Genomic DNA, 25,576 nt, shown 5'->3' on the forward strand with positions numbered 1-25,576 from the left:
AAATAATAATTATTAACCCTAATTCTAGTGGACTCCCGCCGATTGCGTTCGAACACACCCAACCGCGTTCGAACGCACAAAAGACGTTCTCTGTCGATGCGAACTTGATGCAAGCATTCGAACACGCCTGATTGCGTTCAAACACATATTTCATATTCTCTATTTTTGCGAACCTGATGTAGGCGTTTACAAAGGAATTCGAATGCGCCCCCTTCCGCATTCGAAGCATTCGAACGCGACTTACAAAAAATTATTTTAATAAAAATAAATAACTAATGCAATAAGAAAAGACTCTAACTAGGTATATCATAGAGCTCGGCTCGAACTCTAAATGAGCCAAGCCAAGCTGAATTTTTGAGCTCGAATATATTATTGAATTGAGCTAGGCCAGCGTTGGCTCGCTCAAGCTCGGCTTAATTAAGTTCGTATATTATATATATATTATATATAACAGATTTAGAACCGTTGGACCTAAGATCCAATGGATTGTATGATGATTATATAAGTTAAAACCCTCGCACACATCGCCAAACTCTCCCGAAACCCATTCATCGCCAAAATCCATCTCCAAAACCCATCTTCAAGCTTACCTCCTCCTCCACCCTTCTCCACTCTCTCTTCTTCCTATTCTCTATCGTAGGAAACTCTCCTAAAGAGATATCACAGAAAACCCTTCTTTGTCCTCTATATCAAGAATCCGGTGTTGAAATTGCTACTAATTATAGCACGTCCATCAGAGTTTGGAGCTCGCTGTAGAAAGAGGTCGGGGAAAGGAGTCCATCGTCTCCGCGCTCCACCCCTCCTTCGTCAATTCCCTATTTTCTCTTTCATGGAAGCAATTGAGTATCATTTTTTTTTCCTCGAGTCTCTAGTAAGCTTTTGTTTTTCCCTTGTCTCCATTTATTTCTCATGCAACAAGGTTGTTGCTTTTTAATGGGATTTACTTTAATTAGCATTATGATTTGGATTATGATTTGTTCTTTTGTTGGTTCTCCGATTAGTGTTCTGATCTCTTGATTTTGCGCAAAATGATTGATCGAGAGGAAAGTTAGTATCTGATATTTCTACCACTTAGGATAATGAACTAATTTAGGTTTCAAAAAGTGAGTAAATATGATGCGGAAGGGTAAAAATATCAAACATATTTACTATATGCCTCTATATAAAAATAATAATTTTTTTAAATCTTTTTATTGGTATTTATATTTTATATTTATTTAAAGTATTGCTGTATCAAAAAATTTCCATTTTCTTATTAAACAATGTTATGTTAATTTCTTATATTATTTCTGTTACTTTTGGATTTGATTCTGATTATTTTGAATTGAATGTGATTAATTTTGATAATTAATATAATTTAACTTAATGATATTTAATGATATAATTTAAGTTTGAGATAATCAACAATATTTTAAAATAGTAATTGATGTTATTAATTTTCTTTTTCGAGCATAATAATATAATTTATTTATTTATCCCATATATAGCTTTATATATACGAATAGCGATGACTTATTCAATTTTATCCAATCCTATAATCAAACGCACTCAAAAAGTACACATTTCATTTAGTATAATACTAGATAAACAAAAACAACATTTAGTGTCACAGATGACGTCGCTTTGTCTACCTAAATGGATAATAAAAGCATTGTGATCATTTTATAGCTAAAATAAGAGATTTTTATGATTTAATTATATTTAGTGTTTTGATTTAGCATATATGATTTAATTATATTTAGTGTTTTGATTTAGCATATAAAATTTAGTGCATATATTTTCTACCCTCGATGTATTTTTTTATTATAATAAAATATATATAATTTATAAATGTGATGCACAATTATTATAAATTAAAAAAATTAAATACAATTAAATTTGTAAAAGTCCCTCTAAGCGGCAAACATAAAGTAAAATGATGGTAGGGGTGCAGTTAAGAAAGTATATTGTTTTGTGGTCACCTATAATTTTATTATTTTATTTATTTATTTTTGTGTCTAGGTCGGCTGGACCAGAGGATCGAGCTCAAGAATTGTAGCAGACCATAATTAGTTGATCGCCTTTTCTTTTGCATCAAGCAAACATACACTCCGCAAGTAATCCGATCAGTCCTTCCTCCTTCGAAAGCTACCGAGCCTCTCTCCTCCTTTTTTCTCCCACTCTTCTCGAAACCCTAACACCAGATCGTCCTCCAACCCTAACCGGCGCCATGTCCGCCGACCAGAAACCTAGCAGCTCCGCCGCATCGGAGCAAAACCCTCAGAAACCCGCTTCCAAGGATCCTAAGAGGAAGAAGGATGACAAAAAGGACGACGATTTGGTGACCTCCTCTTCTCATTTCTCTCTGTGGTTCTTGCCGATCTTGTTCTGATCCGTTTCGTCGATCTTTGTTGTGACCAATCTCGCGATCTTTGTCTCCAATTGCAGTCGGATGAGGATTTGGCTTTGAAGCAGCAGCTGGAGTTGTATGTCGAAAGAGTTCAGGACGTAGATCCCGGTGTTCAGAAGCTAGCTCTGGAGAGCATGAGGTATTCACACTCTTTTGGCTCTCCGATCCTGTTTTGAGAGCTTGTTATCTTTGATTGCGTTGCATGCTCTTTGCAAATGATACCATTTTGTCAAATTTTTTTTGTTTTTCAGACAGGAGATTCGAACGGCGACTAGTTCGATGACTTCCGTTCCAAAGCCTTTAAAGTTCCTTCGGCCCCATTATGGAACCCTAAAAGCGTACTTCGAGATAATGCCAGAGTCTGACCTGAAGGTATGGACTATATTGTTTGCAGATACCATGTGGTATTTACATATTGATTAGTACTTTATGAATTTTGCAGAAATATCTAGCTGACATACTGTCTGTGTTAGCCCTAACAATGTCCGCTGAAGGGGAGAGGGTATGTAAATTTACTTCCTGTTTGCTTTTCATATGTTATATTTATCATAGTCTGTCTGTCTGAAAACTTTATAACAAGCTCAACTTGTTGGGGGCAATGTCCTAGAAGGTAGTCGAAGTATTGTCATGACAATGCTTGGTGTAGGTGCAATATTTTTACACATATGTGGTTGCATGTGCTGTTGGTGTTAAGAAACTATCCAACAGAGATATAATAACAGCGAAAAGGTAATCACTGCCATAAACTGGAGGTCCAGTCCAGTGTAGTGTGATTATTCCTACTTCCTAGCAAAGCAATCATTTGAGATGAATTACCAAATAACTAAATAAAAGTACCTCAAATGTATAGAATGCATTAAATTAACATTAATCTGTCACTAACAACTATATAGTGTATACCATGGATCATCCATTTGATAGGAGTTGGCTGTTCTTCACTATACTACCTTTTCCTCGACAAGTTGCATTGATGAGCCATTGCATTTTGTGAGAAAGTTCTGCTGCTTGTCTACCCTTTCAAGATATCTACAAACTAAACTAGGTGCATCCTTTTTCCTAGTAGTAATTTGGCAATTTGGTGTATATGTTGTGTTCCAATTTTATGCTGTTTTTGTCAATTTGAACATCTATTGAAGATGTGGAACATGCAATTACTAGAAAAAGTAATTCAATGGATTGATGTCAGATAACCTAGTTACAAATGATTGAATTTCCACTAGGTGTTGGTTTTACTAGTTGAAAGTTTCTTGCCAATCTTGTATGTCTAATACTCCAAATTCTAAAATGGATAGTCAAAGTCTTATTAGACTATTACTATAGTAGAAATATTAAGTAGTGGGTTGCTTTTTTTTTTTTTTTTTGATATACAAAGTAGTGTTGCAAGATATGCTCATGCATGTTGAAGTACGAAAGATATGTTTAGAAGAAAATAATAGCTTTTTGTCTGGTTAGAATTTGCATATTTATGGTGCAATTGAGCGCTGCTTCATAGATTATTATTAGTGTTTTGCAAAAGGTGATTTGGCAAATTTTATTAGTTTTACAAGTTTCAATTCAAAAGCATGATGACACTTGAGAATTCCTTGTTTGCTAAGCAATGAAGCATGCACACGGACATGACACGATACAGACACCGCAACACGACAAATTTTGAAAAATAGGACGTGGACACGACATAGGACATGACAGAATAAATAAATAGGTAAATAAAAAATATAAAATCATTGATACATTTAAAGCAAAAGTTTGCAATCTAATAATATAAAATACACATACATCAAGCTATAAGAACTAAGAAGTATTCATGAGAAACACTCACCACATGTTTGGACTAAAATTAATTTACTTATAAAAAAGAGGGCTATAGAAATCAATTTAACCTTGGATTCAAAGAATGTGTTAAGCAATTTTATGGTGTATTACTTTTGTCCCATTTATCTATTAGGATCTTGTGCGCCACTAAATAAAAATGGGATTCATTGCCTTCTTGTTTTCATGCATAAATATGATTATCGTCACCTTTTGAAATCCCACATTCATATATTAAATGTAAACATAATTTATCTGTGTCTACAACCTATAGTATATTTTATATAAGCTTTGTGAAGGCAAGTGTGTCTTATCCCATTGAATGTCATTGAGAACTTTATTTATAACAAATTATGCTTTACTAATATCATCTTCCCCATAGGAACTATATTTATCATTGATTACCATTGATTGAAGACCTTTCTTGATCTTCCTAAATCTTTTTAATATTATAATCACCAAAGGAAAGCGAGTCTCCATATTAGCAAGCAATTTTAAGTTGACAAATTTATTAGCCAACCTCATTGAATATTGCATAATGAAATTTTTTATGCACATTACATCCCCTACAATTACTGAAATCAAACACAATCTCATTCGTCTTGGTGTTTTTTATTGTGCATATGTTTTTTAAAGCTAGGTTGAGAGTATAAACCACACATGGAATCTAAAAAATGTGAGAAAACTTTGCCTCAAGAAGCATCCCTGTTGTCTTACAAATATGTGTATTATTTATAACCACTTGAACTAATATTATGAGGCCTAACCTTTTCAATGATTTTAATGATCAAATTGGATATAAGAACTTTGTCTTTATATTCTCTTTCATAATTCACAGCCTTTAAGAACATATGACCATTCTGAGTCACTACTAAAAAATTTATAAGAGGTCTTCTCTGTGTATGAAGCCAACAATCACATACAATACTCACCTTTTTCAGTGCTTTTAATAGGGTTTAGCAATATTTCAATATTTGTTCTTTCTTATTGTAGTGTAGTTCTCAATATATTGTAATTAGGGGGCATAAATCTAAAAATATTATTATATGCTGCAAATTGAAAGGCTCTAACATAATAAGTGTTTCTCGCCAGATGAAAAGACAATCAATAGAACATTCTTGCAATCTCACAATATAATTGGCTGTGAGCACCAGAATTAAATGACTTCTTAATAAGTGTCATTCTTGTTGCTCTTTTTTTTCCTTGATGCCCCTTCTATATCAAAACCTATACCTCCAACTCCAATTGAGCTACTAGAAGATGTAGCTTGCCCAAAATTTGGCAAAGAAATTTGTTTATGTATCGAATTTTTTGTCCTTAACTCGGCCATATCAACAACCCTTTTAATTTCCATAATATGTTTACTACTCACTTTTGGACAACCTCTAATTCTATGCATACTAATTTTCAACAAATAAGTCGTTACTCTATTATATGATCTTTTATAGACTTGTTGACAATAGTTACATTTAAAATTATGATTGCCTCCACCTTTTTCCAATTAATCCATCTTAGTAACATACTTTCACAAAGGATCATCTTCATCCACAGTCATAGAAGATGCAGTATTTTGACTAGACTCTATATTAGTATTCAATTTTCTTCAACCACAATAAAACTACATTAGTAGAGAAAGATCTAAGTGACATTTCCTTCAATTAATAGATTAACAAAGTTTTTATATCACATGTCAAGGATCATAATATCAGATTAATCATTAAAGCAATATATATTAGTTGCATTTACTTTATTCAAATGTCGCAGTATCTTTTGTCAAAAAAGAACATCATAGTATCACATTATTAGTTTATCACCCTAATTATAATTAATATAAACAACAAAATTTTAAATTTAAGCCCTATCGGTATAAAAGAAAAGAAGGAAAAAAAATGAAAGGCTTTAAAGGAAAGCGGAGAGGCAGAGACGGATTATCGATCACTATGTCAAGAATGGCCAATGAGGAAGAATAACATTCATTTTTATTCTAAGAATCCTAGAGTAGATTAGAAGAAATGAAAAAAATAAATCTTGCACAGAGAGAGGTCTCAAATAAGCTGCTTGGTGGGGAGGGCGGGGAGAGATAACCTCACTGCTTGGTCTCAAAAAAGCTCAGTTGCTCACCGTGCTCAATTGCTCGTCGTCGCCGCACTGTTGTCTTCTGCTGAGAGGGTTTTACGATTGAGAGAGTTTTACAGCTGAGAGGTGTGAAATGAGGGTGGATTTAGGTTTTCCTCACGGATGACGTTTTGGCTTTTAATAAAAAACAACTCAAACCCGATCTGTTTCGCCTAATTTCATGCTCGCCTGTGTCCATGTTCTTTTTTTCACACAAAGAGAGAGGTTTCAAATAAGCTGCTTGGCTGGGAGGGCGGGGAGAGATAACCTCATTGCTCGGTCTCAAAGAAGCTTAGTCACTCACCATGCTCAACTGCTCTCGTCGCACTGTTGTCTTTTGCTGAGAGGGTTTTATGGCTGAGAGAGTTTTACAACTGAGAGGTGTGAGATGAGGGTGGATTTAGGTTCTCCTCGCAGATGACATTTTAGCTTTTAATAAAAAACAACTCAAACCCGATCTGTTTCACCTGATTTCATGCTCCCCTGTGTCCACGTTCTTTTTTTTTATTTTGTATTTTTTTAAATACAAATACTTCTAATCTATGTCGCACATGTGTTCTACGTGTGTCCGACGCGTGTCTGTGTCCGACATGGACACCTCTCCCGGAAGGAGGTGTCCGTTCTTCATAGTTGCTGACCTTGATGTAATGATGTGGAAGGAACTTTTTTTTTTGTGCTTTAAGAGAAGCAGAATAAGGGGTCCGCTTGTTGCCTATCTAGCTCTATTTTAAACTGAGGTGAAATCACGTTGGCACTTGCGATGGGTTGTCTTTTTATCAAATTGTATTTTAGTTTTGATTGCCCATGTTTGTGACTTGGAGGTGCGAACTATAAAGTGTGTAATTTATCTGGGGGATGACCATTAATTTTCGCACAGTCTAATTAGGGGATGAAATGATTGATAATTGCTCATATGTTCACTTTGCCAGTACCATGCTAATCACTGCTGTTTCACCATATAATTTCAATGCTTTTCACGAGAGCACACTGATTCACAGTGAAGTTGCATTCCTCCCATTAGAATAACTAACTGGGCAAGTGACATGCCCAATGACTCTATCTATTTTTTGAAGTTAATTATGTTTTGTCAAGACTGCTTTTTGTGTTCTCTTATTTATGGTTTTGATAAACCTTTGCATGGTCAATGTACAACTCAGTTCTTTGTGTCCACTGAGCATATTAACTATTTTTGGGCTATGACCACCTTATTTCAACAACTAAGAATGTCTCTTGTAGGCCATCACAATTTTTACTCGAAAAGCATTATCAGTTGATATTCAGTTTTGTCGTATTTTTTTTCCTCTTTTTAAGGAAATCAAATAGTTCAGATATATGATAACAGTCATGCTTAGCTTTTGAATGCTTTTCCATTTTAGTTTTTTCTGATTTTCGCTACTTGTTCTTTCATTAGGAGAGCCTGAAGTACCGATTGTTAGGATCTGAGGGTGACATTGGTTCATGGGGTCATGAATATGTAAGGTAAGAATGGAGCTCCTGGAGCTCATTATGGTTCTTGGCAAACTGTCTTTTGGTTTCTATTTGTTTACATAACATGCTCAAGTTGGATTGTTATGTAAATGCAAACCTACCTACTTTATTAATTGTTGTCAACTTTTGTAATGTTGTCCACTACACATGATTAATCCTTCTGTTTTGTGCTTCAAATTATTTGTAAAGTTAAATTTTGGGAAAGTTAGAGCTTTGCCTGTGTGAATCGTTTGGGATGGTTAATTTTGAAAAGCATTAGGTTTTATATTGATCAGATCATACAAATATATAGAATGCTTTTATTGTCGAATTTTGGATGCTAGGTTAACTCTTTTAATCTTAAATATAGTCGACAAATAGCATGAATATCAATGGAGTTAAATGAGAAGTTTTCATAGTTTATCTTGTATTGTACTTGAGCTAAATTGTATATCATTATTGTTGAATTAGATTGAACTCATCCTATGGAAAATAAAGGTCATTAATTAACTTCACAGATCATACAAGGGAAGTTCTACTAAAGTTGGGAAATTTGTCAAATTGCCATTCTTTATTTAACAGATCACACAATATTTGGATGCTTAATTCTGGAAAGAAATTAGGTCTTATATGAATCAGATAACACTCATATTTGGGAGTGGGTTGTTATTGAGCCTAGTTTCGAATGCGATGAAAGTTTAGCTGCTAACAAGATCAGAAATTACAATAGGTTTTGCTGATGGGACCTAGAACTAATGACAAATATTCAATTCCTCCTCTCAATGATGATGATATGACGACAAAGGGACTCTTTGACCTCCTTAGTGCTCTCCCTAGCACACTCTCTGATCCTAGTGGCATCAGAAGACCCTTATTTTGATACCCCTTGGACAAACATTGCTTGTGAGCTTGTGGTGCACCCTGGTGGAACAAGCCTTTGAATATTTTGTTCAAATTATTAATGAAGGTACAATAGAAGTCCCCTTTTCCTATTTAGTGCAGTTTTGCTTGTGCTAGTTTAGTATTTTTTATTGTTGTTCCTAAAAGCTGTCTATGCACCATGAATCCAAAAATTGACCATTCCCGATCCGGGCTCAAAATCAATCAACTAACTAGTTTTGGGCGAATCGGCCAATCTGGCTTGGGATCGGCTAATTTGGGCCAAATATGTCGGATCTGATCCACATCCGACCTGCAGACATCAATTGATGTTTTGTCTTCTTCCTTTCTCTCCTTTTCTCTTTCCTCCCAAGCAAATCATCGGTGCTTCTGCGTTGCAAATTCGGCCTCTGTTGATGTCGATCAAACTCTCCTGACATAGATTCAGCTTCGGTGAATTCCGGTGACCTCGGGTATACGAGTTTTTTTAATCTCTTCTCTTCTCTTATTCAGTGCAAAAAGTAGATTTTTTTCTTGCATTTCTTCTCGTTTTGTTCTCGCACTCTCTTGAGAGTTTCTTCTTCACTGCAGAAACAGCAAACTTTGTTTTTATTTTCTTCCACACACTCTCCTACTTTCTTCACTAAAAATCACTGTGCAACAATGATTTTTCATTTTTTCAAAAAGTTCTTTCAAAACGTTTTCTCACTATTTTGCACTGTAAAACAGAAAATATCTACTTTTTACATTTTGTCTCTCTATTCTGAGTATTCTCTTCTTCATTGTAGAGTTAGAGAGTATTTAAAGGGCAATTAAGAGAGATTATTATCGTCTTCAGACACAAGTCACACAATAAGAAGGGTGGTCATTTGGTATGACTAGTTTAATGCAATTCCTCTTTGGACTACCAAACTCTAGACATCACTATTTACCAGCTTATTATAATAATGATAGCAACAAGCATAGGAATTTACTAGATTCAGTTTGGAATTCATCATGATTTTGAGTAAGTGAATACTTTTTCTAATTTCTCAGCTTCATATATGAGTAATTATAACTCTCTTATTTTTCTATCATTTTTTTAATTTATTATAAATTTTTCCTGCATTTTAGAAGAATATTTAAAATTTTACATAATTTAAAAATAGATGGATCCTATACAGTTGACGTGTATTGTTTTTTCTAGCACTGATCTTGATACTTCGAATCTTTATGCTATATCTGGTGTGTATTGGATAGGAATGCCCCATAGCACGTTGGTTAAATATCATATACTCCCAATTGAGTATCTGATTGAGATAAAAAAAATTGGCCAAATATATGCCTTGGCTGGATTCTTATAGGATGCCTCCTAGCGCATTGGATACCTATCAAATAGTACCAATTGAGTATCTGATTGAGAAAAATAAAATATTGGCTATATCCTTGTATTTGCTTGTATTCTTCTAGGGTATATGAGGATTCAGTTCAGGATACAACAGTTCATTTTAGTTATTTGGTGATGTGTCATTTGGTCAAATATGATATCCAGGCCCACTAAGCATACTAAGAGCTTTGCTTTCTCTCTCTCTTCTCTCTTGGTTGCCCTCTCATTTTTTTGTAACTCCAGCTTGATAGAACAGTGGATTTAGTGTTGCTCCTTTCTCTCCCTTTTTTCTTTCTTTTGAAAGTTCTCTATGCTGGTGGATCTAGTGTTTGACAAACTGTCGAGGTCTCCGTTTCTCTAACACTCTTTCCCTTTACCCCACCTCTCTTTGTTCAGTAGTAGATCCCAATTTCTTCTTTTTTCTTTTCTTTTTTAACATCAATCCTTGTTATCCCTTTTAGATTGATCATTGATCAAGAGAAGGCTTGGTGCAACACTATTTGGGGCATACATATCATAATTTAAATGTCATAGATTGGAAGTTATAATGTCATCCAAGGATCCTTTTGTGTTATGATGTTATCACCCTTTTTTAGATGGAAGATAGAGCATATGCAATAAGTGCTTGTTTAGAGGGAAGTGTCTTATCTTCCATATTTTTGCTAGTCTTTTATTTCTTTTGTACTTTTGATTTCCAACTTGCTTTGCATGTCTATTAATATACGTACTATTAAGTATTGAATTAATGCTTCCACATATAGGTGGTTTCTTTAGTGTGGAATTAATCAATGATCACATCCTAATCATTCAAAAGGGAAGGTGATCTTGTTGGGATTCACATACTCACATAATCTTAGATTTGTGGAATGTTGTAAGATTTCTACCTTAGAATGATGATGGTTTTGGAAATTGATAAGCCTATGGAAGGGCAAGTTTGTGGTTTAGAGAGAAATTTATATCTTTAAGATATTAGAAGAACATAGGCTATACTTATGAATTCGTCCATTTGTGATCTTTAGTCTTACTGGAAGGGTCAACCAGTCAAATGCTCCTAGCTTTTTGATAGCTATGATGTCCCTAAACTCTGTATGAGATCCTTTTGGTGAATTTAGCTCAGAATTATTATTCATCTTTAATCCATAATATTTGAATTAGTTGTAGGGCCATGTTTACTTTTATTTAATCAAGGGATAGAGGGGCTATTACAATAGTTTTCTTACTCAAAACACAAAAACCTCATTGATATTAACCAGTGTATTCAGATTATGATGATAACTTTTTCCCATATTATGACTGTGGAAGCTGGTTATAGTCTCTTATATTTACGCCTATGGAGTAATGCTTGTAAATTGTTATGCAATCATCTATCAATTGCTACACCTATCAGTTCGATTGATCTCCCTTTTCTACTCATTCGAACTGAGGTTTAAATGTGAGTTTGAATAACAAGAAAGGTTCTTTTATGCAATGCATTACATTGGGCCTCTTGTGGATTCCTCCAACTCATGACTAAAAGGGGAATATGTGACTCCATTTTGTTCTTCTTGAGATTTGATTAGTGTAAGTAGTCTTCAGTGGATAAATAGGTAGTGGAATAAATTTACACTCTAATATATTATGGCTAATTTTAAAAGATGAAGAAAAGAATGATTATTTTGGATAACTAGAACGAGGCTCCTCCACTGTGGGTGTAGGAAGAACAAGTTGTATGCAGCCTAACTCCCATTGCTTGAGAAGCTGTTTTCCCTGAGCAATCTAAATAACCTAATGTAGGGAAACATTAGAGTGGAATAATATGCTAGCAGTCGCTGCAAAGTTTACAAGAACATACCAAACTATTGTGTGAGATGTGAAAAGAGATACATCCAGCAAATCAAGATCATCTTCTTGTTGATATGCTGATGCTTTTATGATAACTTGACAAATGCCCAAACTTTGCATATACATCCTGTTAATTTACATATTTTTAGTCGATAAATTCTTTTCTGGTAGTTATTTCCTTTGTTGTATATCCTGCTAATTCACATTTATTTTTCTTCACATGGCATTGTATGCATCATTTAGATCTTCTTCCTTTTCTTTTACTGTATTTTCTATAATATTAATGCAGTTCTTTGTGGCCTAACTAGTCTTTTTCTTTTTTCTGTTATTAAATATTGTTTTGGATGTGTATTTGCTGACAGTACTTCATTTTAAAAATATTACCCTTGAATATCAGAAACTTGGCTGGTGAAATCGCACAAGAATTTCAAAAACGCCAGGTTAGGCCTTCTTTCATTTAAATTAAGTGCTGCCAGCATTTCTGTTCTTATTTTAGTTATACTGTTGAAATCATCCTTTTGTTTTTGTTTCTTTTAGCTAGCATTTCTTCTTCAAAATAATCATTAATTGTGCATTTTTTTCTGATAGATTTATTTGGTTGCAATTGTTGATGGTTGATTTAAGACAGATTATAATTCAACAAGCTCTTGATACCTACAGCATTCTCACTAACTCTTTTGATCGTTATTGGTGGGCATGCCTTTTCAATTCACAAAAATGCAGATATTTCATAAGATGCTACATAAGATTATCGGATCCCCATGCATCATAAACTGGAGTTGTATGTAGAATGCTAGTGTTTTATCGCAAAAAAAATATTTTCCTCAAGATAATTTCCTATTGTGTACGAATATTTTTTTTAAGAATATAGTTCATTGAAGGAGGACTAAATACTAAAGCTTTTTAAGGATTTAAAAGGAGCTGCTTAATGTATGTGTGGGCATATCTTTTTTTGTTTTTTTGAAGTTAAGATATGTCTGCGTAAACACTTTTATGTGCTGCCAAAATTGTTGGTATTAGTCACACACTTTGCTTTTAGAACACTAGTTTATTAATTTTTTGATTTCATGGATTAATTTGTTTGTTTTCGACTTTTTGTATTATTTGAACCTCCTTGTCTTGGGTATCCACCAAGGCACTGAGAAAGAAGTTCCTGGTGTTTTCTGCCGACTGCCTATAACTTTGTATTTTTACATAATAAGAAAGAAAGTGATTTGTTGTTCAGTAATATATATGTATATATATTTTATTTAGCTATTTAGTCATTTAACTGATAACTCATCCCATGTAGTGGTCTAGGTTTAGGTATCATGGGGTTTATGCCTAGAATTCATTAGATGACAGTAATAATCTGCTCAGGATGGGGTATGCGCTTGGGTAGTATGCTACTAAGCCATATACTTTAATTTGAAGTTTGAACCACCCAAGGCCTAATTGACCAACCTGGGTCACATCCAGGTGGTTAGGTTTGGTACCTTGTGGCTGCCTAGCTGGGTTTTGATTCTAAATTCTGGCTCAGTTTTTGATGTAAAACTTCATTTGTTTTTAATTAATGTGCTTTTTATATAATTTTCCTTGTATCATAATGTTGGGATCATTTTCTTGATCGGAAGCTCCAAATGTTTCCAAGCCTGGGTCACACACATAATCTCAGCTAGGTAAATGTGGTTTCCTGTAAGCAATTTCTTTGTAAGTTATTCTATTGTTGGTTTGTTACATGTTCATCACTATTCATTTCTTATTGAAAGTTAAATTTCACCTTATTGTGGTACGACATGCGCGACTTAAAATTTGGTTTCAGAATTTCTTTCGTTGCCTCTCTTTATGTTAGTTTTATCTTAGTTCTGCCTTTTTTCAAGTCACTTGTACAATGTGAAACAGTAAACTTTTTCTACTATTACCTACAGAGTACAGAGCTCTGACTTTACTTGAAATAGTAAATATTGATTGTCTTGCTTGGAGATCTTGTTTTCAGGTCTTGATAGTATACTACTTGCTGCTATTCTACTGTTCATCTGCTGATTGACATGTTATTGCCATTAATAAATGGATACTGTGCACTGATTTTTCTTTTATGCAGTATGATGACATGCCTGTTGATGCTTTAATGGAGCTAGTGCAGCAAATTGTTGCTTTCCACATGAAGGTAGGCTTCATATGAAAGAGTTCAGAGATGAAAATATTGTGGATTTTCTTCCGTCATAATAGACTTGTACACTGTTAGCATTTCTACTTGTTGGTATTTTACAATTTTTTTGGCGTTTTATTATACTGCAGCATAATGCGGAGCCTGAAGCTGTAGATCTTCTGATGGAGGTATGCGAAAATCTATCTCTGAACTTTTACATAATGGTGCTGTATATCTGAACTTTGTTGGTAATGCAGGTTGAAGATCTTGATTTGCTAGTAGAGCATGTTGACGCTACAAATTACAAAAGGGCATGTTTGTATCTTACTAGTTCTTCAAGGTATGTAAACTATTTCCTTCTGATATTTATCTTTCTCCTGTAAGCATATTTTTAGCTGAACATATAAGTAAGCATATTTTTAGCTGAACATATAAGTAAGCATATTTTTAGCTGAACATATAAGTACTATGTACTTTTGTCTATATATCTGCATGTGTGTGTGTAGGCGGGTGTGTGTGCCTGTGTGTGCATGCATTAAGTGTATGTATATCTAAAACAACATACGGCTAGAACATGTTAACATTTAAAACAACATGAATCATGATAGGTTGAGACTTGAGACATATGGCTAGGACTCAGATATGTGGTTAAAGCTTTTTGATAATTTAATACATTATTTCTCTAAATGGTAAGCTGGTCTCTATGATCTCACTTACATGCTATTTTTTCCTGATTGTAGACCTCTAGCTCATGGATGCCACCCATGCCAATTGGCATGAGGGGTCTGTGCTATATTGATGAGTTATGGCATTGCCCATGATTACCAATAACACATACAAAGTGGAGATGGAATAAATTTAAGCTTTTTAAATTTTTTGACTGTCGAATTCATTAGAGTGGTAAATATCATAAAATCACTTCATTAGAATTGGATTTAATTTTACGGAACTTTATCTTCATCACTGTCGTCATCGTCATTGTGAGTCTTCTTCTCTAAATATGAAGTCAACTAGAAGGATTCATGAAGACTTGTAATTTTGTCAGCAAAAAGAATAGAATAGAAGCAAAGGGATACACAGGATTGCATGTAGCTGGCACATATATATGCACTAGTATGGCACGCTGTTTTGTTTGTCTATGTTGGAAACATTTTGTTAGCATCGCAAATGATGCAACTCATGACATCACAACCCATTGCTAACATACCCTTAGGTCTAAGCTAAGGTTGCGAAACTCGATATCAGGATTAGTATCAGCTGTCGGGAAAAATGATACTTATCGATTGTATTGTATTGGACCATTTTTTAATTAAATAAAGTTTTAAATATTATCTAAAAACTTATTTCTCTATTTTCTTCTCTTCCCTTCCCTTCTTTTTCTCTTTTAGCCTCTCTTTTTCCCTCTCCCTCTTACTGCTATAGCCCAACTCCCAAGCATTATTTTTTTATTTTATTCTCCATTTCTTTTCTCTCTTCTCTTTCCGTCTCTTTCTCTCTCCCACAGCCCAACTCCTAAGCATGTTTTTTTTTGCTCTATTTCTTCTCTTCCCCTCTCTCTCTCTCTTCTTCCCTCTCCCTCTTATCTGCAGCCAAGCATAGTTTTTTACTTTTTATTTTTTCTCCATGTCTCTCTCTCCCTTTTCTTCCCCTCTCTCTTCTTCCCTTCTCCCTTTTACTGCCACAACCCACAAACTCTCTTTTCCTTCTCTTTCTCTCTCTTCCTCGTTCTCTTTCTCTCTTTCTCTTGCTTTACCTCTCTCACTTCCCCCCTCTTTCTCTTCTATCTATACCAGTCTCGGGCGGGATTGGCCGATACTGATCGGAAATGGATCGTGTATCAGCCGATCTCGATCCGAAATGGATTAGGTATCGGCCAATCTGGCCGAAACTAGGATCCATGGTCTAGGCATGTAAATGTTTGCCTCACCTTCTCCTTAATATTTTATGCGTTACAGAAGATGAATTTTTAATTTTATTCCATCATTTGCATTAGTGTGTACATTTCAACTAGTGAGAAAATTATGCTTTCATGCCAATTTTGTTTGACCTTCTCATTAAGAGTTCACATTTTGTAGAACATAACTTATAGTTGTATTTGAGACTAACTTGTAGTTGTATCTACAACGTGCTAGAGCACATACACCAACACTTGCAATTTAGGCACTAAAATTCATGATATTCTCTAATGCATGTTGGATTATATTTTTGTACTGTGGTTTCACATGATACAGTAGGTGTTGTGTGAATTTGACATTCTGACATCTGCAGTTATGTTTTTCATGTTTTCTCTTGATGACAACCAAAATATGGGGCTTGCTATTTATAGCTGGAGTAACTATCTTTTGATTAACTTTGATTGATCTAACGATGGTTATAAATTAATAATACACTGAAATGATCCTATACTGAGACGATAGGTAGTGGAAGTGTTTCTAGAGGTACATTAAGCATATAAATGGGCGATAGCTACAATAAGTGAGTTGACTGTACATATTTTAGAGTAGTCATCTTTTCAGCTGTCATCTTATTTAACCAATAGATATTTCATCCTCAGTGTGTTTATCAAGTGAATTACTTTTGGCAATCACTGGGAAACTTAAGCTGTTATTTAAAATTATTTTGCAGAATTTAGTGAGGATGCCCTGTAACCGATATTCTAATCTACATTAGGTCATCGGCATTGTCTAAGATTATTTTGTAAGGGTAGATAGCAACTTTTGTTAGGTCAATTTGAACTTCAACTCCAGACACTCTTAATGGAAAATTAAGCTACTTGTGGAACTTTTACAAACAAATGCTATCTGTTATTGTTAGGGCCTTCTTTAAAGGATAATGGATTTTGGAATAATTGTCTGCTCATGCATTCTTATTGGCATTGCAATTTTTTTGGGAAGAAAGCTCCCAAGCTGTAGATATCCTTAATCACTAGTGCCATGTGTTAGTCAGGAATTCTTCTATTTGGACTGTGTCATGCAAGAACTTACAACATCGAAGGGAAGTACTTGAACAATCAAGATTAAGCTTGATAATCTGAAAACAAACTAGAACATGTTTAATTGAAGCACCTCCTTCTGGCTTTTCTAGTTCTACAATTAATGCAGGACAAGTAAAAAAATATATAAACCTTCAAAGGATACCGATCATGAGAATTTATTAAGTACGAGTATGGCAAAATCAAATAGCTAAGAAATAGGTAATACGAGCACATTTAGGAGTAGGGAAAATTCAACAGGGTGACCTTGTAAAGGAAAAAGGAATTTAAAGCAAAATATAAGGCCTTGTTTGGTTCATGCATAAAGTTTTTTATGATAATTTTATTCACGTCTTTTAAATGTAAATTAGGTATATCTATAATTTTACTTGCATTTTATTGTTTGGTTATAAAATGTAATGATTAACTTGAATAAATTTATGTGAGAATTTGTGTTTGATTACTAATTATGAATAAGTATATTAATTGTAATAAAAATTTTGTTTAGAAAATGTCCATAATTTTATCACTCTCTACTTTTGATAAGATTTTATGCATAACTTATTATGTGATTTATCTTATATAAGATTTAATTAAAATGTGCATAAGTGGGTGTTTTGTTGTAAAATATATTTAAGGAAGTCATAATTTATGAATAAGTATCCTTTGTGTATGAACCAAACGCCACCAAAAGGAATATCTGCACTAGCCAAGATTTGGTTTCAAAGATTAATATTTGAGGAAGAATAGCATAAAAGGAGATATCCGCATTTTGTTTTAGGCAACATAGCAATATAGTATATCCAAAGAGAAAAATAAAGAAAGAAGCAAGGGCAACACAATCTGCTATTGTGAAATGTGTTTAGCAAGTGCATTAATGCCCTGATATGCTCTGTGCGCAGAATGAAATTTCTTGCCCAAGGGCTATGTGGACATTAATGTTAAGAATAGTGTTCTTCTGTTTGATTCTTTATTACAACTCTATGATTGGACTTCAGTGCCTAAACTTCAGTGCCTAATGATGTTAAATTGGTAGTGTCAACCAATATTTTCTAATTCAAATTCTGATTTGTGAACACAGCACTGTGATCATATCAATTAAGTTTGATAGGAATAAGCAATTCCCATGCTCTGATTGTGAAGTTAATCATGCTGTAGGAATTTTAAATGATCTAACCATGTAAATATTGCAGCTACCTCCCCAGTCCCGATGATATATTGGCACTGGACATAGCCTATACTATTTATATCAAGTTTGAAGACCTCACAAGTGCCCTGCGTATTGCGCTTCTTCTTGACAACATTCAGGTCCGTCTGTGAACCATACCGGTCTAATAATAAAAAACTAGGTGTAATGCATATCTACTCACATGATTTTATGTCAATGGCAGTATGTAAAGCAGGTTTACACTTCAACGGAGGATCTGCTGCTGAAGAAGCAATTTTCTTACATTATAGCACGCCATGTAAGCCATCTCATGTTGTATTGAGATGTACAATAACACAGGCCTCTGAGATAACTTTTTGTTGGAGTCCTTATTTAGTATTAGTTAATTAATTTTTTATTGGGAGTTGACAGAGTTTGCCAAATTCTCTTCATATGTTCAGTATAGTTGTCTAACTGAACATTTCCTATTTCAATTCAGGGTTTAACAGTGGAGCTTGATGATGACATAGCTGCAGAAGACAATGATAGGGATATATTGCAAGATATAGTCAATAATACAAAACTGAGTGAAGGATATCTTACTCTTGCACGAGATATTGAGGTCATGGAGCCAAAATCTCCTGAGGACATTTACAAGGTGGTTATATTTGTACAATAGGCAATCAACTGTCCATTTTATAGCTGTGTTGCAAGAGTAGATATACTATGCTTGAGAAAAAAACAATGTTTTGATTGCTTTATTTTTGTGGCCTTTTCTTATGTTTGGAGATTGATCTTTTCATCTATTATATACTTCAGGATGATCCTTACTAAATGTCATAATATTCAGCAATATTTCATTGGCTACTGTTGTCTTATACTTACAAAATGAAATGCAAGTTAAATCATGGGGAGAAGTATTCATACACACACACACGCACACATATATATATAGGCATTCTTGTGTAAAGTTAGCTAAGTATTTTATTTGATTAGGTACATTTGATTGATGGCCGAGCCAGTGCTAGTTCAAGTCTTGATTCTGCACGACAGAATTTGGCCGCCACATTTGTTAATGCGTTTGTCAATGCTGGATTTGGCCAGGTAAGCTTTACAACTTGGTATGTGTGATTTTTTAACCATGAGATATAACTACGTATCTTTCCTGATCTTTGCAGGACAAGTTGATGACTGTCCCATCAGAATCTTCTAGTGGTGGAGCTTCAGGAAGTTGGCTATTCAAGAACAAGGAACACGGAAAGGCTAGCGCAGCCGCTAGTCTGGTATTGCTTACATTCAGTTCTCTTGCTGTGAAACTTTTTACCACTTTTTTAGATATTGATACTATAGTCAATTCAGGGAATGATTCTGCTGTGGGACATTGACAATGGACTTGCACAAATTGACAAGTATCTGCATAGTAATGATAATCATGTCGTTGCGGGAGCCTTGTTAGGTGTTGGAATCGTCAATTGTGGTGTGAAAAATGATTGTGACCCTGTGAGTATTTTTTTCTCATTAGATACTGGTAGTGAGTTCATCCGGAATGCTCTATTTTTGTGACATTTTTATGTGACTATTTTCCTTCTCTAGGCGTTGGCACTTCTCCTTGACTACATCAACAGGGAGGATACCATCATTCGTATTGGATCAATCTTGGGCCTTGGCATCACATATGCTGGTTCACATCAAGAAGAGGTTGAACCCCTGTTACTTATTTATTTAGTAATTGGTATGCATGAATAAAATTATATGGTCCTTGTTCTTGCTAACATTTCTTCAATATCAGCTTAGAATTCGTCTGTCACAAATATTGGGAGATCCAAAAACACCTCTTGAAGTCCTTGTATTTTCTGCTCTTTGCCTGGGGCTAGTATTTGTTGGTTCTTGTAATGAGGAGATTGCTCAATCAATCATTTTTGCCTTGATGGACCGTAGTGAAGCAGAATTGGGTGAGCCCCTTACTCGCCTACTGCCGGTGGCTCTTGGTCTTCTGTATCTTGGAAAGCAGGTAACTTCATATTATATACAAATATGGGCATTTTGTTTAATACTTGTTTTTCCTGTACCAAATGTTAGATGAGGCTAAGTGTATTTTTTCCTTTCTTTGTTCCAAATTACTTTGGTATGTCTCATCTAGCTTCATTCCATTTGTAGTGTGTTTGTTGTAAATGCATGCAAAAATGAAGTGATTAACCAGAATATTAGAAAAAAAGATACAAACTTTGCAAATGTGGAGGCCATCACTTGGTACAATGGTAAGGCGTGCCCCTTGCATCGAAAAAGGTCGTGAGTTCAATTTTTGGAAACAACTTTTTTGAAATAAGGGTAAGGCTGCCAATATATCCCCTGTACCCCATGTAGGTGGAAGGAACCATGTGCACTGGATGACCTTTTTTATTTTTGCATGCATTTGAATTCTATTTCCCATTCTATCATATATATTTTGAATGGATTTGAGTTGTTTCTCTTGCATTATTTATATTGAATATTCCTGTTGTTTCATTTCTAGAAAAATTTTCAGAAACCCCTTACGTCATGGACTTTTTATGGTTCAAAGCTTACCTAAGTCGCTTTTTCCAAAAACAAATGCTGCCTTTTATAAGAAGTATCCAATTGACACCCTACAGCTATCATTATAGCACCTTGATATTACTATCACAAAACTTAAGTAATCATACTTCTCAAATTATCAAAATACCTTTTCTGAGAGAATAATTTGAATACCCATTGAACATAGGAATAATTTGACATTGAAAATATAAAAATTAGAAAGAAAGAATTGAGACAAAAATTATGTAACTGATGAAAGTTAAAGTATTATATTTGAGTTCATTGTGGGCATTGATGAGAATGATTTAGAAATTTGAAAAATGTCACCTTGACTAAGATTGGGTATTCCTTTGTAGATTTATATATATTAAATTAACCTGAGGTGTTAAATGTATATATATATATATATATATTTTGCAAAAAGATAGGGGCCTTTGTGGAAAAGAAATAATTTAGTGTTTGAACCAAAATAAACTCCTAAAGGTTTGGGGCCTTTTGCAAATTTACCTAAAATTCTGTCATGCCATATGGATGACTACTTGAATGAGTTTGTTTCCTTTTGCTAGTGTGATTCATTCAGTAAGATACAGTTAGAAAATTCTCTGAGTTGTGCATATGCATTTCTTTTATCTTTTAAGCTGTGGTTTGTTCTTCTCTTGAATGAAGTTTAATGAAGTGATTGCTTGCATCATTCTGTTGCTTGCTTACCACTCTATTTCGATTTGCCTGACAGGATAGTGTTGAGGCTACTGCAGAGGTTTCGAAAACGTTCAATGAGAAAATAAGGAAATATTGTGATGTCACACTCATGTCTTTGGCTTATGCTGGAACTGGAAATGTGCTCAAGGTTTTCTAGTTTGCCTTCCTCACTGCTGGAATTAGAAACTATATTGTTATGTTTGGAATCATTGTCTACTTTTTCCCATGCAGGTCCAGAATCTCTTGGGTATCTGTTCTCAACATCTCGACAAAGGTGAGACCCACCAAGGGCCTGCTGTCCTTGGAATTGCTCTTATTGCTATGGCTGAAGATCTGGGTCTTGAAATGGCTGTCCGATCATTGGAGCGGCTTTTACAGTATGGGGAGCAGAATATTAGAAGGGCGGTACCTCTAGCTCTTGGTATACTCTGTATTTCAAATCCAAAGGTACATCTTTATAGTAATTAGCTTACAGTATTCCCAGTTAAGAATTTGCTTTGGTTTGGAACTAAAACAATACCAAATTTGGTATGTGTCTGATCAGTCTCAAGGATTAGCAGTGATAGGCTACGATAGAGGGACTTCAGGGAGTCCAATTATTACAGCCATTTCACATGACTCACCATCTAGATTTGGCACATCCTGCCCTTCCAACTTGCACAGATCGACGAAGTTTATGGTCTAGATATTTATAACTGTGCCTTTAGTAGTGAGTTGGGTTAAAAAAGCAACCCATCTCCATCCTGTAAATTCAAACCAGGACATCTTACCAACAACATGCAATCTGAAAAAGCTTGCAGAATTTTCCGATGAATGGTTCATAAGTAATGACAACTTTTAGTACCACTGGAAACTATATTCCATCCTTTCAGCTAATTGGTTAATCTATCAGTAGATGCAGCTGATTTGGGAATGAGTTACGCTATTAATTACTGATATGAAACATAAACTGAATAAATATGGTCTTTTGATTTAGAGGTATTCCGTAAAGCATTTCCTTTTTCTGCTGCTTATTGTTTTCTTCTGATTAGGTTAATGTCATGGACACGTTAAGCAGACTCAGCCATGATGCAGATGCTGATGTGTCTATGGTTAGTTTTCCGGCACTGTGAATTATCATGTTCATTTACCCTGTCAGCAGTATTTCCAATAAAAAGGTTTGTTCATATGCAGGCTGCGATTATCTCATTGGGCTTGATAGGTGCTGGTACCAATAATGCTCGCATAGCTGGCATGCTTCGTAATCTCTCAAGTTATTATTACAAGGAAGCTGGCCATCTCTTCTGTGTAAGCCTGTGATAGAATTTTTATACTATGTAGTGGTCATGGCTTAAAATTCATCGTTAATCGAATCAAACATATATGCAGGTAAGGATTGCTCAAGGTCTTGTGCACTTGGGCAAGGGTTTACTTACACTTTCTCCTTACCATTCTGATCGGTTTCTGTTGTCTCCGTAAGTATTACACATTTTGGGCTTATTAGATGTCATAATGGCTGTATATCCTAAAATTTATTCATATCCAGGACGGCGCTTGCTGGACTAGTTACTGTTTTGCATGCTTGCCTGGACATGAAGTCTATCATTCTGGGGAAGTATCATTACATGCTTTACATACTCGTCTTAGCCATGCAGGTGCAAATTTATTCTCTCTTCTTGTCCTTTTTGTTGTTAATGCTGGGACAGTTTTGGATCTGAAGTTTTATTTTTTTGCTCATTGTAGCCAAGGATGCTGTTGACAGTGGATGAGAATCTGAAGCCTCTCTCTGTACCAGTGCGGGTTGGGCAGGCTGTGGATGTAGTTGGTCAGGCCGGAAGGCCAAAGACAATTACTGGATTTCAGACACATTCTACACCAGTCTTGCTTGCTGCAGGCGAGCGTGCTGAGCTTGCCACAGAGAAGTATGTCATAACTCTATAGGCCTTTTATTAATTTCATTATCTTTTTGCAATCTTTAGTTTCTAGCTCATCTCACAACTTGTGTTGAAAATGTTTGTTTCCAGATACATTCTGCTCTCGCCAGTACTCGAAGGCTTTGTTATCTTAAAAGAAAATCCAGATTATCGTGAGGATCACTAAGGAATCTGGTGTTTCACAAGCAAGTCCATGTTTCTTTGGTGGATTGTGGTGCTTCTCCCCATTCATTTGTTGCTGGCGCTAAAGCTGCGGCAGTTGAAGGATATGTAAGCAGTAACAAATTTTCTGCATGCGGATACATATGGGGATGAGATAGCCAAAGATCATAAATATCAGCACAATGTTATAGTTTTCGACATCTAAAAGAGCTGAAAACCGGTAGCCAACATTATCTTGGTTTTTTATGTCTAGCCAAATTTATTGACCTTCTATCAAAGGGAATAGATATCAGTCTTAATCTATGACACAGCTATCTAGCTTGGATCTGACATAAAAACAATACAATGTGTAGGATAATTATGAGCATCTACTTACACAAAATGCTTATGATTATTGTTGGACATCTGAGAATTTTCGTTTTTCTTCCGTTTATTGTGTTTGATACTTGTTAAACAAAAAAAATTGCTGGTACAATGGATACCTTATTGACTGCAAAGTCCCTTTGTCCAACACAACTAGATCAGCGTCGAACTGACTGAAGAATTGTTTGACATCTGCTCTATAGTAGTTCTTTCTAAGATTTCACAGCTATATCAGGCTTTGTTCAAAATCGTGGTTATGAAAACGTGGACATGGAACCACTACTGTGTCTCGAAATGATTGAAGCTGATTAGATATTTGATCTTTGGTCGTTGCTGGACTACACCTGATGCATTTAGCAATTAGTCATTTCGCTCTATATGAGTGTCATAAAGAAATAGTTATGAATGTGATGGAAGATAAGAGAGATTGCATTAAACGTGTCGGCCAATTTGGACCAAGTCTTGATTAATTGGCAATGACATGATCATGGAAATCCAGATACAACTTGTTCTTGGAGTCATTTCTTTTGTCAATTTGCATTCACTTGGTTCATTCAACTATGCTAGGGAGTAGTGACTCCGATCAAGCCTTCCACTGGATAGTGTGTAGTTATTTGGAGTTTCCACCGGATAATGTGTAGTTATCTGGAGTTTTTGGACGGTCTCATACTTTCACTTCTGGGATTCTCTCTCCGCCTCTTAAGAGATAAATATATCATTTCCCTAGATTTCTTTATCTTTCTCGTGAGAGCTTTTCCCTAGATTGTAGTACACTCGCAGTGCATGTAATCAATAACTTTATCTCCAACCTTACAAAATTGGGTCTTCTACGAAGTCTGGGGAAGGAGCAGCAGCTTGTCCCCCTCTTCTACTTTACCAAGCAAAAACTAGGCGTAGAATCCAATTCCTTTTTCGTTTTCTCCAATAAACTCCTCTATTCCTCCTCCCCCTAGTTGATAAAAGAATAATTCTACTCTAAGATAGAGATGCCTAGGAAGAAGAATACCGCCTACGGTAGCAGATGAGGTACTGCATTCTTTCAGCAATCGGAAAAGCTAGCAATTGGTTTGGATTTTGGTTAACGTGATGTTATCATGGTGGGGTCTAAAGGAAGAAGTGCGTGTCTACTTCCTAAATCTTCCACTAGACAACAATGGGACCACTGGTACCTTCTTTTGGTGACATTAGTACCAAATCATTAATCTCGAGATTTGGGTTATGAGGATGTAATCATGGCTGCGCATGAGGGAGATTGAAGGGCCCATCACACGCAAAGAGAGCAAATTAGGGTTGTGGTTGTCAACCAGAGAGTTAGGTCAAAATTAGGGTTGTGGTTGTCAACTAGAGAGTTAGGTCAAAATTAAGGTGGTATTTAGTTTCTAAGTAATTCTACCACAGTTACAACAACCTTAACTTATTTAATTACTTGTTTCAGATACGTACTAAATCATACCGTGTCTTAAAATACATGCTTTTTGATTCATTTTTACATATAAAATTAATGGAAATAGTTGCATCTTAGGATTAGTTGATATACGACGGAGCATATGCATACTTTTATTCCTCCCCAACATTGCAACTGTCCATCTACTCCAATAAATAAGTTTAGGGTTTATGGTGTATCATTGTGTGAAAAAAATTAGGCAGACTAGGAACCCTCACTCTGCTGCCTTTTCGCCTGCTGAACTCTAGGCTTTATTTGTTTCCAACATTTTATCTTCTTGATTCAAATGGTCTTCGCATTCATTAATTAACACTAAACCCCTAAACCTATAGTCACTTAGCCATTCCCTA

At 35.1% G+C, this 25,576-nt stretch overlaps 1 protein-coding gene across 1 annotated transcript; it reads left to right on the forward strand.

Annotated features, from left to right (window-relative positions):
- The first annotated feature begins 2,075 nt into the window (after window positions 1-2,075).
- Window positions 2,076-23,846, forward strand: LOC140760003 (26S proteasome non-ATPase regulatory subunit 2 homolog A-like). Its single transcript, XM_073096760.1, has 25 exons — window positions 2,076-2,320; window positions 2,428-2,528; window positions 2,641-2,761; window positions 2,832-2,891; window positions 7,725-7,792; window positions 12,244-12,286; window positions 13,927-13,992; window positions 14,124-14,162; window positions 14,232-14,314; window positions 18,139-18,253; window positions 18,337-18,411; window positions 18,592-18,750; window positions 19,089-19,196; window positions 19,271-19,375; window positions 19,452-19,592; window positions 19,686-19,790; window positions 19,882-20,103; window positions 21,379-21,492; window positions 21,576-21,791; window positions 22,376-22,435; window positions 22,518-22,631; window positions 22,713-22,798; window positions 22,870-22,978; window positions 23,067-23,245; window positions 23,348-23,846. Exons 1-25 carry the CDS (start codon window positions 2,210-2,212, stop codon window positions 23,421-23,423), a joined length of 2,676 nt encoding a protein of 891 aa, XP_072952861.1. The 5' UTR covers window positions 2,076-2,209; the 3' UTR covers window positions 23,424-23,846.
- The last annotated feature ends 1,730 nt before the right edge of the window (window positions 23,847-25,576 follow it).

Source organism: Typha angustifolia, chromosome 5, assembly GCF_048772165.1.
Source record: "Typha angustifolia cultivar Huaian chromosome 5, ASM4877216v1, whole genome shotgun sequence".
In the NCBI taxonomy this organism is placed as follows: Eukaryota; Viridiplantae; Streptophyta; class Magnoliopsida; order Poales; family Typhaceae; genus Typha; species Typha angustifolia.